A 13,649-nucleotide genomic window follows, 5' to 3' on the forward strand; every position below is an offset into this window, starting at 1 on the left:
TTAATAGTAATTTAATAATGAAGACTTAATTAATTGACAATTTTTTATATTAGAGGTTGACTTTTAAAATTTTTTGATATTTAAATATTAGATATCTTTTATATTATTTTGATATAACAAATGTTATAAATTTTGTGATAAAAATTATTTTATTTTTTTATGAGTATGTGAATCTCATTTAAAATATAAAAAAATGACTAAGAAAATATTGACAAATCACCATAAGATGCTTCATATATAAGGGTTTTACATGTACAAATTTTTTAGTTAAACTTAAATTTTTTTTCGTAGTGTAATTTTAAAGATTAGATCTTACCTCTTACAAGTTTGATATCACGTTTCCAAGTTAATATTAAAGGAAGAGTTTCATATTTGATATTGTAATTTTTTTTTTGGTCTTCTTTCTTTGCTTTCCTCTACTAAAAAATTTAAAAAATTAATTTTAGTGTTGATGCATATTTTATGTACTAAAATGAGATATTTTAATAAAAAACTATAAAAGAAACTAATTTAGCTATAACTTACTCCTAAAATAAATAGATCTTTACCTTTTAAAAGTTGTTAATAAAAATATAATAAGTAAAAAAAATTATTAGTTTCATTTTAATTTTTAGTAAGTAACAATTATGGAATCATAATTTTTCTTTTCTAAGAATATCTACATTTAGACTTTAGTTTTTAAATATCGTTAATTATTTAATCACACTAAATATCAAATAATTTTTTATTTAAAGAAATAAAGTTTTTCTAGTTCCTAACACATATTAATAATGATATCATTTTAACATAGATTATTGATCTTGTTGAGATTAATGTGTGTGGTTTTTTAAACTTAAATACTAAGATTTTAAATTCTTTATTTATTTTGTTATTACTTTATAAAATAAGTATATTATATATATATATATATATATATATATATATTCATAAATGAGAATTTATGAAAATAAAAGGTAGGAGAATTTAGAATTACACATAAATTAATATAAATCGTTAATTTTCCCATTAATTAACGGCACATTACAAGATAAAGTGTGTCTTAGCCATTAACTTTTATTTGAAATATGCTCATTAAAACACAAGCAAAAGATTTGCTTATTTATTCTAATGGATTACAACAATCTAGAATACTTTGATGGGCAATTTTTTTTTTCTTTTTTGGGGTGGGTAGCTGGATACATCTAGAAGCTAATGCAGTCTCGGATGTAATCTTCCATTTTTAGCGCCATGAGCGAATAGTTGGAAAGGTTAGCATATTCTTCGTACAAAATAAAAAATCACTCATTAAACTCAGCCAAACATCTGTATGGAGAAAATTTTGACCTCAATTTTTGTTGATTTTGCACCATCACCACACATAGATATGGGGATGAACATCGTAATCTTCACTTTTATGACACACACACCTAAATGCCACCAATACTTTGAATGGTAACTTCTTTACCGAAGAAGATCCATAAAGCTTTCCGTTTTCTTTTAGCACTATCAAATCAAGGATCCCCTACCACAGCCTAAGAAACTTTAGAAGATCTTGAAGTTTCCTTGTATCTTTTTGGCAAACACCTTTACAATTTTCAATTGTTTCAGTTGCCATCAATACCAATTTACGGGTAAAACACATTGCATTATCATATGGATTAAGCAATTAAAAAATGTTCTAATACATCAAATGTTGTACTAAATACAGAAGGAAGGCCACGTGTTGACTTGGTGACTCACCTTATACAAAGTCATGTTCCCCATTATACCTTAAATGGAATCCTATGCTGAAAAATTAAATGGTTCGTTTCATTGAACAATTTTAAAGCACACGACCAAGGTTGGCAAAAATTAAAAACAAAACAAAACATGGTTTGCAAATATATTATAATAATCGATCTATATATAATCTAAATCATGAATTAAGGATTAATTTAATCATACATCTGTTGGATTACCATTGGATCAAACGCCACTTTCAAAGGAACAACAACAACGCACTCCTGCTTTGGTTTCTTTTGATTGATTAAAGATTAATTATGTCGTGCATATGACGAACCATTCTACTTTAGCTTGAATGTTTGTACTTAATTAATTATTATATTCCGTACGGCAATTAAGATTTCCTTGATCCACTTGCTCCGTTCTCATTGGGAAGGTAATGATGCTGTGAAGCACAACGTTTAACTAAGACAAACGAATACGGAGGATAGCAGACATCACACTAAAGAACACAGAGGAAAAATTAAATTCAAATTCTCAATGATAATACCTATTAGAAAATTTATTAAAATGGCCCACTAAAAGATGGTATAAATCGAGCAAGAAATCGAGCATCATATGTCACAGAAATCACAGATATAAAAAGTAGGATTAACATATCGAAGGAGTTAAAGTGAAAATCATGGTAGCTATGATGGGTTCCCTCTCAACAGAGAAAGGGTGGAGGAAAGGCCCTTGGACTCATGAAGAGGACAAATTGCTAAATGAATATGTTAGCTTGCATGGGGAGGGTAGGTGGAGTTCGGTGGCTAAGTTTACAGGTAACTTATACTTTGATATATTCCAATATTTTGAACCTTTCAGGCATTGCACACCTGCATAAGGGTGTGCATGATAGAAGAAGTGAACTTTGCGATGTTTTGGTACACATTTACTCAATTTTTTGGCCAATGTATATATATACATATGGGATGAAAATTTCAGGAGCCATGGTTGTAACTAGTGATTTTGCAATTAATCCGTTCTCTATATTCTCTTACACCAAATAAAGATATATACTTATTTTAACTCTTTTTTTTTTTTACTAAATAAATCACCAATGCTAAGAAATGAAGTTAATTAATGGTCGGGTTGTCAATTTTTTTCTCTCAAATTTGCACACTTATTTCACACTTATTTTTCAGTTTTCTCCTTATCATCGTATGTCTCATACCTTTACAGTGGAAGATAAGTCTCTCACACTTAAGAGATTATACTCCACTTATACCTGTATAAATGAGTTATATTGCAAAGTAATGATAGGACATTTGATAATTTTAAAAAAAGAAAAGTAGCATGGCAAAATTACCACTTTTTCTATAATTTAGTTCATTTAAATAGATGAAAATAAAGTCTAAGCCAAAAGAATATAAAGCGCTCATTTCTCTAGTTATTTTGTCTAACCTTTGGGGCGGTTACTTTGGATTGACAACAAAGAAGCATCTTCTTCTTTTCTCTGTTTTGCATATTTCACTGCTCCCCTTATAGTAACTCACCTTTAATTGAATTTCAGGCTTAAATAGAAGTGGCAAAAGTTGCAGGTTGAGATGGGTAAATTATTTGAGGCCTGGTCTCAAGAAAGATCAGTTAACGCCTGTGGAAGAAGGAATCATTATTGAACTACATGCAATTTTGGGTAACAAGTAATTACCTTCGCCCCCTCTAATATATTTTTTTTCTCCCAAATTCCTTATTTAATGAGGAGTTAAAAATACAGGTGGTCTACAATAGCGAAGTACCTCCCGGGTAGAACTGATAACGAAATTAAGAACTACTGGAGAACTCACTTCAGGAAGAGAGACAAACCCAACCACAAGAAGCTAGACAGTGGAAAAGCATCAAAGGTACTAAAACAGTCGAAACAAAAGCAACAACAAGAACAGCAACCTCAGGATCAAGATATAAAAAACATCACGTCTCATGAGAAGACCAAAAATAATGAAACAAAATCCTCAGAGACACAACAAAACGAGCAACAAGGGATGGGTGTCATGCACCCAACAATGGAGCACCAATATAATCTCCCTTTAATGTATCAGGAATTATCATCCACGTGGCAAGATACTATTAGAGCAGATGATAGCATATGGTGTAGTTTATGGGATTTCAATGAACCCCAAGGATTTGCCGATTATTCAAAGCAGTTTTGCGAATGTGTCGTGCCAAATCAACCTACCTTTGCAGATGATGGAGGGGATTCGATGCAAAACCAAGATAAAATTTCTTGTTTTGATTATACTTACGATAACCTTTTCTACGGAAAACACATGTTTGGATGAACTTCCAAGCCCATAATATACGTATGTTTTGCCATGCAGCTAGTTGAACTAATGGTTCATCCGAATATATATATATATATATATATATATATATATATATGTCATAGGATAATATTTTTCTTACACCATCATGGGATGTCAAGGTAATGTTTGGTGCATTAGAATGGATATTGAATAATTTAGGCTAGTTCGTTGAGTCCATCTTAGTCTCTCTTTTTTTTCAGTGTTGTCGCATCCATGCATTTTTTGGCTTGTCGTGGTTGATGTAAACTCGTTAATACCCTAATAAGAGTATTTGACTTGCATATTCTTTCAGTGGATTGACTGCCTTCGTTGACTCTTGAGAGGTTATATAAAGTTTACAATACAAAGACCATTACCTTTTCAAAATAAGCATATAAATAATAACGACGAGTTCATAATTATGAAGTTTTACGAAAGATAAAAGAATTGTAAGTATTATGTAAAAGTTAATGATATAATTGAAACTTATTACAACCATATTGTAAGATTTTTTAATTAAATATTTTTAAGAATAAAAGTATTTTATTTTCAAAAAAGTAAGCCCAACTGAGAGAATTACTTGTAGATAATAAATCTTTAATCCGCGAGTGCAAGATGAAGTTCCCTTCGCTTCCACTGCTAGCTCTTCTTTCTTTCCTTGTTTGTGAGGACATACCCACATAGCAAGCCTAGTATTGTTTTCTTTTAGCCATGAAACCCAAACCGAAGCCTAGTTGAAACACATTGTTAATCGCTCAGTAGATGAAACCCAAACCCAATTAGCCATACATATTCTATGGCCCACTCTTTTTTTTCTTTTCTCCAAATAGCTGCACTTTTTTAGAAACAACAAATATATTATATTATACGAAAGAATAATATGCTAACAGCGTATTTTTTTCAATGACTTTATTTTTATTATTAAATAAATTTATTGAGACTTATTAAGAATTTAAAGTTATTTTTAAGTAAGAACAGCCTGAGATTTACTTTAAAATATAAAACATATTTAAAAAGCGGATTAAAAAAATAATATCTTTTTTTCAAGTAGAAGAATAATAGGTGATGAAAGAAAGAAAATAGATAACCAGAATAATACTTTTAAACCTTATTTATTTTATATTTCAGTTTTTCTAATATGAGTATAAAAATACATGTTAAAACATATTAAATGTCATATTAAATACTTTAAATTATCATAAAAGAATATGTACTAATTTTTTATATATAAATTTAAGATAAAAAATATTTTATGTTAAATAAAATGATTTATGTGTTTAACTTCTTCACGTGTCGATTAAAACACAACAGAAAAATTTATTGGGTAATCACACTACTGCAAGTCAATGGTTGCTACAAAGACACGACAACGTGGTAAACCTCAACCACCGCACAATAGTTTCTAGGCTAAGGAGTGGGTTCTTTCACCTCTTCACCACCTTCTTCTCAGAACATGTATTCTTCTCTCTGACTTTCTTCACCTTGACTTTTTTTGGTTCCTAGCTCTGATATATTGAAATCTCATTGCTGCAATCTTGTGAAGAAGAAACCGCATTAGTCTTTGCCCTTGAGTACTATCGGTTATAGAGTGCAAAAGATGCAACACAATGCCACAATTCTCATTCATTATTATGTTGCAAAGCAAATGCTTGCTGGCTGGCAAAGGGTCCCATGAATATGCCATCTGGCTTACTCTGTAGCAGTTGTGCGACTGAATTTTGGGCAGAATCATGGGAAATTGATTCATAATGTTCTTGGACTTTTTTTGTTTATTATTTAGTCTATTCAATCTCGGGTGTTTGTGCTTGAAATGCTTGTTTTCTGACGATGGATACTGCGTGTAGATACTAGCTTTGAAACAGTAGTCACAAAAACTAATGTAATTGAAGGAACACTTTGTTTATGGTGCAATCGTTATGTCACTGGTAGATATATAATTATAAACAAGTTATACAGTGAGACATGAATTTGTTAGGTTTTTTATATATAAAAGTTGAATACGTTGTATCCCAAAATATATTATTTTAGAGAAAATTAAAAAATAGAACTCAAAAATTACTATTTCCAAATTTTATATAAAATTTGTTCATCACTTTCCCATATTTTTGTGTATTTTTTTAATTTATATCTATTTTTTATTTTGACATACATATTGCAACCTTCGAAATGCAGCTCATTAATTAGGGACTTGTAACTTGCAAGCCACGTGCAATCTCAGGAGAATGCCATGCTCTACATGCTGAGGAATTGGATTATTCACAAAAGTCATCTACAATAATAATTTATTTTTCATTAAATTGTGAGTTGTACTAAACCTATTTTAGTCATCAATATTTATTAAAAATTTAACGGACAAAAGAGAAAAAATTAAATTAATAAAAATTGTGATTGATAGAATATGAGGTCATAAATTGAACTATACATCTATAATTATTAAATTAGGATAAAATTAAAAAAATTAAATAAGTCTTAATAGATTAAAAACAACAAAACATATAAAACAAAATCAAAAGGCTAAAACAACAAGAGGGAGTAATATTTATAACTCATGGATAAAAAAAAATTTCATATTTAATTTCTTTTTGCATGTCTCAAGTATTATTTTTAAGAAGAATGTTAGAGTACACTTTTTATTGGCAAAAAATTATTAAAAATTATAGAAGTATGAAAGAGAAACATTAATTTAAAAATAAAAAAAATTAAAATTAACATAACTTTTAATAAATTTTAATTAATATTACAGAGTATGCTACGTACATTTCTTTATTTCTAATGTCCTGATTTTTCTAAAGTATAATATGTGTAATTTTATTAATATTTTTCCACCAATAAGCATTCTCGCCCACAACATTAAGTTTAAATCTTGCCCTGTTTTCTCATATTGAGATAGATGCCTTTTTTTTTCTGATTCTTCCTTCTTTTTCTTTCATTCCATGTTTATGTAACAGCAATGCACTTCAATTCCGCATTAGGCCTTGTTCCAATAACAAGTATAATCATAACACTGTTTGTTTGTTGGGATTCCTGATTTGCTCTCTCTATTTGCTTCTAATTTGGGTTTGCATCTCAACATTAATCTCCTCTTAGTTGCTGAACTTCAAATACAGAATTTCATCCTAAATAAATTAACCACACATACATATAAATATGTCAGGTTGGCCATTTTGTTTACAATGAAAAAGATGTAATGCTTGCAATTCATCCTTTCACCGTTCATTTTATTGAATTGCAGAAATTTATAAGAAATTAAATAATTTTTTATTAAAAATTACATTTAAAAAGTATTGAAAAATTATAGGGTGCATTATATTGTCTTTAAAAAAATCACTTCAGCATTTGTCTATTTTAAAATATCTACATACAGTATCAATAGATGAACAGTTCAAAGAATAGTTTCTTAATGGATCTTTTAATAAGATGTAAACCAAAACAAAATATCTACCTATAATCGTGATTCCTGTGTCGTACACCGTAACAACATCCTTTCCCCCTGTCGAAAATGAATAGATTCTCCACTTTATTTCTGGTCCAAAATAGATTCTCCACTTCAGACATAATTTTAACCTGGGTGGCCCCTTCAAATATTATTTTCATATAGTATAATCCTTGGGTATTGAGTGATATAAAAGGAATGTGCATGCATTCTATTTCCTGCTTTTCTTTTTGTATCTACTTCTTTTTATGTCATTTTAAAAAAAACTTAAGATTATATTACATTGCTTTTTATCAATTATGATCTTAAAATAAATAATTTTATGTCAAAACTTGACATGACAAATAAAAAGGAATAGGAGTTATCTATCATGTATCATCAATGCCTTAAAAAAACTATCATGCTGCATTCATCCACCCTTTACAAAGGATAGAATCTGCCCAACATTCCAAGGCCACTTGTTGAGCCATTTTTCTGTCTTTCTTCAATGGGGAAATAGGGTATCAATCAGAGCATCTTACCTTAGATGTAGGAATGTGCCAAAGGCATAGGCTTTTGGAATGAAGAGAGGTCTAGAATGGGACCGCGAATTAGATTCTTTACGCAAATGACTCATAGTTGGATGCTTTCCAATCTATAATGTTTAATCAAATAGAGAGCAAATACTTTACAACATGAAGTAAGCATAATTTTGAAATGGTTAAAGTGAAAACCAAAATCCTGAAAGTATACTCCATATTCCAAAACATTTCAAGTTCAAAATCCTTTCCCTCAAACAGAGTGACAATCAAACCATGTGCTTGGAAGATGTTCCCAATGCTTTTGGAAAATTAAGAATAGCACATATCTGCAGTTCTAGTGCTCTATTAGGAAGCTCCACCATGAGTTTCAACTTTGGACACAACCATATTCTGATTTCCCAACTCAACCTTCTGAAAATTAAATCCAAACACTCCCTTATAGGGCTGGTGTTGTTTGTTAAAATATAACAAGAGGACGAAGTATTAATTAACATTTAAATTAAATAAAATTTTATAAATTTATTTTATTTTATAAGAATTATAAGTTAAAGAATTAAATTAATAATTTTTATTCAAATTATTAACTATATTATTTTATTAAATTTAATACATCATATTATTTGATTGTGATATTTATTATATTAAAAGTTATAAATACGTGATAAATATCTTTTTAATATACATGTCTTACCCTTTTTGTATATACTGTTAGACAGTAATCTCTCTCTCTCTCTCTCTCTCTCTCTCTCGTCTCTCCCTAAGTTATTAATGCTGATAAGACAGACAGCACCCAAAGTCCAAACTACATGGTAAGCATTCTTGGTTTCAATTGCTCATTCAAAAGCGCTTTGGTCCTGAAGCATTTACCAATTCCAGATTTGCAAGCAATCATTTAATATTCCTGATATTGAATGGTACCTTTGCCTAAACCAGATAACTACTTATTTGTGATATTAAGGTGAACAAAGTCTGGAATAGAAAGTAGAATCTCTTAAACATGTTAATTAACATTTGATTTTTTATGAATACACACATATATATATATATATATATCCTCATTTTGATGATCTCTTTACTTCAAAATGAATCAAGTTTGGGTTGTTGGTTGGAATTTGTGTTTAGTAGTGTATAAACCGAAAAAAGTGAAAGAAAACAATTTTCATTTTTGTGGTAAGTTTTATAAATATTAATATTAACTTTTACAAGAGAACCTGTTATAGCTAGTAATGGCGGCGTTGATGTGAACATCATTTACATTAATGGCTGAGATATACTTGTGCACATTTGCCCATCTTTTTGTTGGTGGATTGTAGAAAGCTCCATCACAAATCCGAAATGTCATGCATTGGATCACATGGAGAACCTCAATACAATTTACTGCTTATTAAGCTTTCCTTTGTTGGGTCTAATCATGGGAATTAATCCATAAAATCAAAATGAGTTAGTGAATAAATACTTTGAAAATATTGGTTAAAGAATATTTAAATATTTAGTGCATTTGATTAAATATTCTTAATTATTTTAAAAGGATACATGAATAGACCTGTTATTTTGTTCTTGTAGAAAGTTTTTATGTGACTGAAGCCAGTGAATGAGTGATGGAATCTGCATGAAGAAAACAGGTGCAGCTACACTACACTCTGTGCCCCTACCTTTGCTTTTCACGGCACGCGTCCAAATCCAATCACCTCTTCTCCCGTCAACTCCAACCTTTTTCTGTTATTTTTTGGTTTCTCGCAGGTACCATCCAGCATGTTTGGATGCATTTAATTTAATAAGAAGATATACAATTAAATTACAATAATTTAATTTACTAGTAGATTATATTAATCTTACGTGTAAATTAATCTTTAAAAACTAAAATATAAAGTTGTAATCATAATATATTTTATAGTCTGTATTTTTAAATTAATAATATTAACAAAAATATAATATTACAATATATAAAATATTAATTATTAAAACTTAAAGTGTTATTCTTAATACACAATTATTTAAAAGTATAGAAAATACTGGTTACGTGAAATAAAATTTGAATTTTTTTAAAGTGTGCGTTAAAATTAATTACCACAATTCAAAGATAAATTTAAAAGCAAAATTAATTATGTTCAAGAGTAATTAAATATAATTTTTTTGTAAAATTACATTAGAATAAAATAAACATAATTATGTAAAAATTTAACATAAAATTAAAAATAAAAAAATTATATAAAAATAACTTTAGATTGAATTGAAATTTACACGAATTAAGGGTTATTAAACTCAGCACAAATTAGTTTAAACTCATTATCAAATCGAACATGTCACTAAACCAGCTTAACTCAACTGATAACTCGAACGTAAATCAATTAACTATTATCATTAAACCACTGAGAGATAAAAATTTAAACTTCAATTATCAGTTCTTAAGGCCCAAGACGGAACGTTACACTGAGGCCCGTTATTATTGAGAGAGAGATTGGGTTGAAAGGGAGTTGATCTTAGTTATACAAACTAAGAATTTATAGAATTCTCCATTCAGATTTATAAGAGAACTGTCCAAAATGAGAGATTTTATATATGTAATTTGAATTGAGATGTCCAAGTCAAACACTTAAATTTTGATACTACTCACTCTGACTCTATACGACGTCGTTGCAGAGAAGGGTTTTCCCATCAATCAACTTTGTGTCACCTGGTACTGTGCACCCCTGCATGCCGTAGCTCCGCACGTTTCTGTGGCATTTGCTTTTTCCTTTTAATTTTTACCGTTGGAAATTGATGAGCATCCATCGGAATGGACGTTCATGTTGTTGTTATTGTTGTTGTTGTCGATGTTCTATCCTCTGCTCTTTGATGATGTCAAAGTTATTTATTTCAGATGTGTTAGATTCACTGTATCTTACGTTGTAAATGTAATTAAATTAAAATACAGGTTTTTAAGGTGTATGTGTTGCAAGAGATCGATCCAGGCACAATCTCTTGTGATAGTATAAAGACTCTTTCTTTCTACCTTTCATCTTATGTAAGATTCATTTAATTCCTTTCATTTTGTATGGGCAAAAAGCTTATGGGGATATATACCCATGGCTAACCCAAACATTTAAAACATAATTATAATATAATTAAGTATATTTTATGCCCTCTCCATTATTTAAGTAATATCTCATTTTAAAACATTGAAGAGACTGGTTCCGTTTTAAGAGTTGTTAGCATATTACTTTATTATGGCTTATTTTTCTTCATTTCACTTATAATGACTTTTTTCTACTTTTTAATTTATATTTTGTATAAGTATTGATTATTATGAATCTTTTGGTGATAGTCTGCATTTAATATATCAATATTTGAATTATGTTCAGCCCCTCAAAACACAGATGATTAGCTCTATATGTATTATTAAACAGACATTATATTATTTATTTATTTTAGTTTGACCAAATAAATAAAAGGATAATTTTTTTCTCTGAATCGAATCAACTTAAACATTTATTCATTTTATACTCTTTTCTTTTCTTTACTGCTCTTGCTCTATTTTCTTGACATACTTTTTTTCATATATAGACGAATTTAGTGTAAACATTTCCATACTCAAAAGGAGAAGAAAGCTAACAACATTTTTACCTCTAAATTCTAAGAGACATTCCACCATTCAATTTATATTAATTTATTCTATAAGGACTTACATATATTGTGTTTTTGGCTGTAACATTTTAAAAATCATGTTGGGTTCAAAAAGTACCGTTGACCAGAAACGAAATATATCTATGTGTAATATCTGTGTTTAAGTATACAACTTAATTAAGTATTTAGTCAATAACAATATATTTATCTATAATTAAGATTAATAACTTGTTTCTATAGCGATCAAAGTTGATCATTTTTGTTCTACATGGAAAATTTTTTACTGATTTCTTTTGGAATAAAATTTGTGGCGGACATTTCATAATTTCCATGAAATAAAACTGAACAGTTAATGAGTAACTTTGAGATAAACTTTATCAGGTTCCTAGTGTTTTAGGTACTTGGAATAATAATGGAGAAGGAGAGGGTGTTAGTTGGCATTTTCCTTATCATCAGTATAGACGTCAAAATCAAAGAATGGATTATACCTAACCAATAATGCCCTCTTGTCTTGCTTCAAACTGATAATTAGCCAAAAAAAATTATTCACATGAAAATTTCTCATTGTACTTAATAGCTTGAAGAGATGATATTTGCTTCCCCGACCTTGGTAGCATTCTTTTATTCATCCTAAAAGTGACTTTGTTCCTAGTCAATTTCCGTGTATGATATGACCAATGATTACATTAAGAATGATATGTACGTATTGCAAATGTAAGCCAACAAAAATAAGGAAAGGTAACTAAAAGATTAGTGAGATTAATTTCCCAGATTTGTTCAAAAGCATACACCGTTGCCGTACTATTGAACAGCTACTTAACATCATATCCGATGCCAAAATGAAAAAAAACACGTTTAGTGATTAACTCTAACATAAGCATAATAATTAAGATTTTTTTAAATAGAACATATTTTGTATATTGTATAGTTATTTATAAAGACAGATAACATATCTGATATAAGTTAGAAAGTATTTAAAAAAGTATTAGTTTATTTAATAAAAATCATTTTACTATGCATGAAATGTATACATATTTAGAACTTTTGACTTCAAAAGTATAAATATTACTTGAATTGATAGAAGACTGTTTTGATGGTAACTTAATTACAAATATTACGTTATGTTTAATGTTGAATAAAGATATTTGGGGTACCAATTAAAGAAATCAAGGAAAACAAAAAATTATTCAATAAATAATTAATTGAAATGAACACTAAAAAGGTGAGAAAACGCATAACTATTTCGAGAATAATATATCTTACTCTTCAGATTACAAAGAATCGGATTTAATTCCAAAAAAAAGTTTTTGATTGTTTAAAATATGTTAAATTTTAAATTTAGTTTTTATAAAATTATGTTTTTATTTTAGTATCCATATATTTTTAAAAATATTAATTTTAATTAATCTTAAATAATGATATGGCCAATTTAAATGTTGTGAGGTATTAATTTCTGTGTCGTGTCAATTTTTTTTTGTAAAATTACATAAATTAAAAATTAAAATTAATAAAATTAAAAAATATAAAAATAAAAATAAAGTATATTTTAAAAGGTAAAAAAAATATATTTAAATCATTATTTCTCCAAGATATTTCTAAATAATCTCTTGTAGTTAGAAATCATTTCCATATCCTACTATCCTAGCATAGGGAAGATTGGAAGACATAGGTAGGTGCTAGAAATAGTTCTCTAAGCGAAATTCTAATCTTCAAAGTCACATCTTATTTTTCACAGTGCTGTGTGATGAAAATGTAACATATTTCCCCAATAGACTCCAGATTTACAATTTTTTTTTTAAAGAAAAGTAATTTTAGATTCATCTTAATTCAGGTAATGTGGGTATCGATTTTAAAGAGAATGATTAATTATCAGTAAAAATATCTTAATAGTCATTTTCAAATTTCAACCAACATGATCAATATTATAGCATTCAATTAATTACAACACATTATCAACAGAAACAATGTCATTTGTTACTCGTTTAAATTTTAAGTAAAAGTGGAAGATAAAACTGTGAAATAAATTCAGTAATGTGATAAAATAAATATATGAAAACTATTCTATAAATA

The 13,649-nt window shown here is 28.5% G+C and overlaps 1 protein-coding gene across 1 annotated transcript; it reads left to right on the forward strand.

Annotated features, from left to right (window-relative positions):
- Positions 1-1,168: 1,168 nt before the first annotated feature.
- On the forward strand, positions 1,169-4,019 carry LOC113863887 (transcription factor MYB57-like). Its single transcript, XM_027497654.1, has 3 exons — positions 1,169-2,522; positions 3,254-3,383; positions 3,458-4,019. The coding sequence occupies exons 1-3, from the start codon at positions 2,384-2,386 to the stop codon at positions 4,017-4,019; spliced, it is 831 nt and encodes a 276-aa protein (XP_027353455.1). The 5' UTR covers positions 1,169-2,383.
- Positions 4,020-13,649: the final 9,630 nt, after the last annotated feature.

Source organism: Abrus precatorius, unplaced genomic scaffold, assembly GCF_003935025.1.
Source record: "Abrus precatorius isolate BTA unplaced genomic scaffold, Abrus_2018 Scaffold3, whole genome shotgun sequence".
In the NCBI taxonomy this organism is placed as follows: domain Eukaryota; kingdom Viridiplantae; phylum Streptophyta; class Magnoliopsida; order Fabales; family Fabaceae; genus Abrus; species Abrus precatorius.

Excerpts from the sequence above, each read along its gene's own strand:
- LOC113863887 (XM_027497654.1), top strand. The coding sequence starts at position 2,384 with ATGGTAGCTATGATGGGTTCCCTCTCAACAGAGAAAGGGTGGAGGAAA. Across the intron at positions 2,523-3,253 it reads TTCGGTGGCTAAGTTTACAG|GCTTAAATAGAAGTGGCAAA; the intron begins GTAACTTATACT and ends ATTGAATTTCAG. Across the intron at positions 3,384-3,457 it reads CATGCAATTTTGGGTAACAA|GTGGTCTACAATAGCGAAGT; the intron begins GTAATTACCTTC and ends TTAAAAATACAG.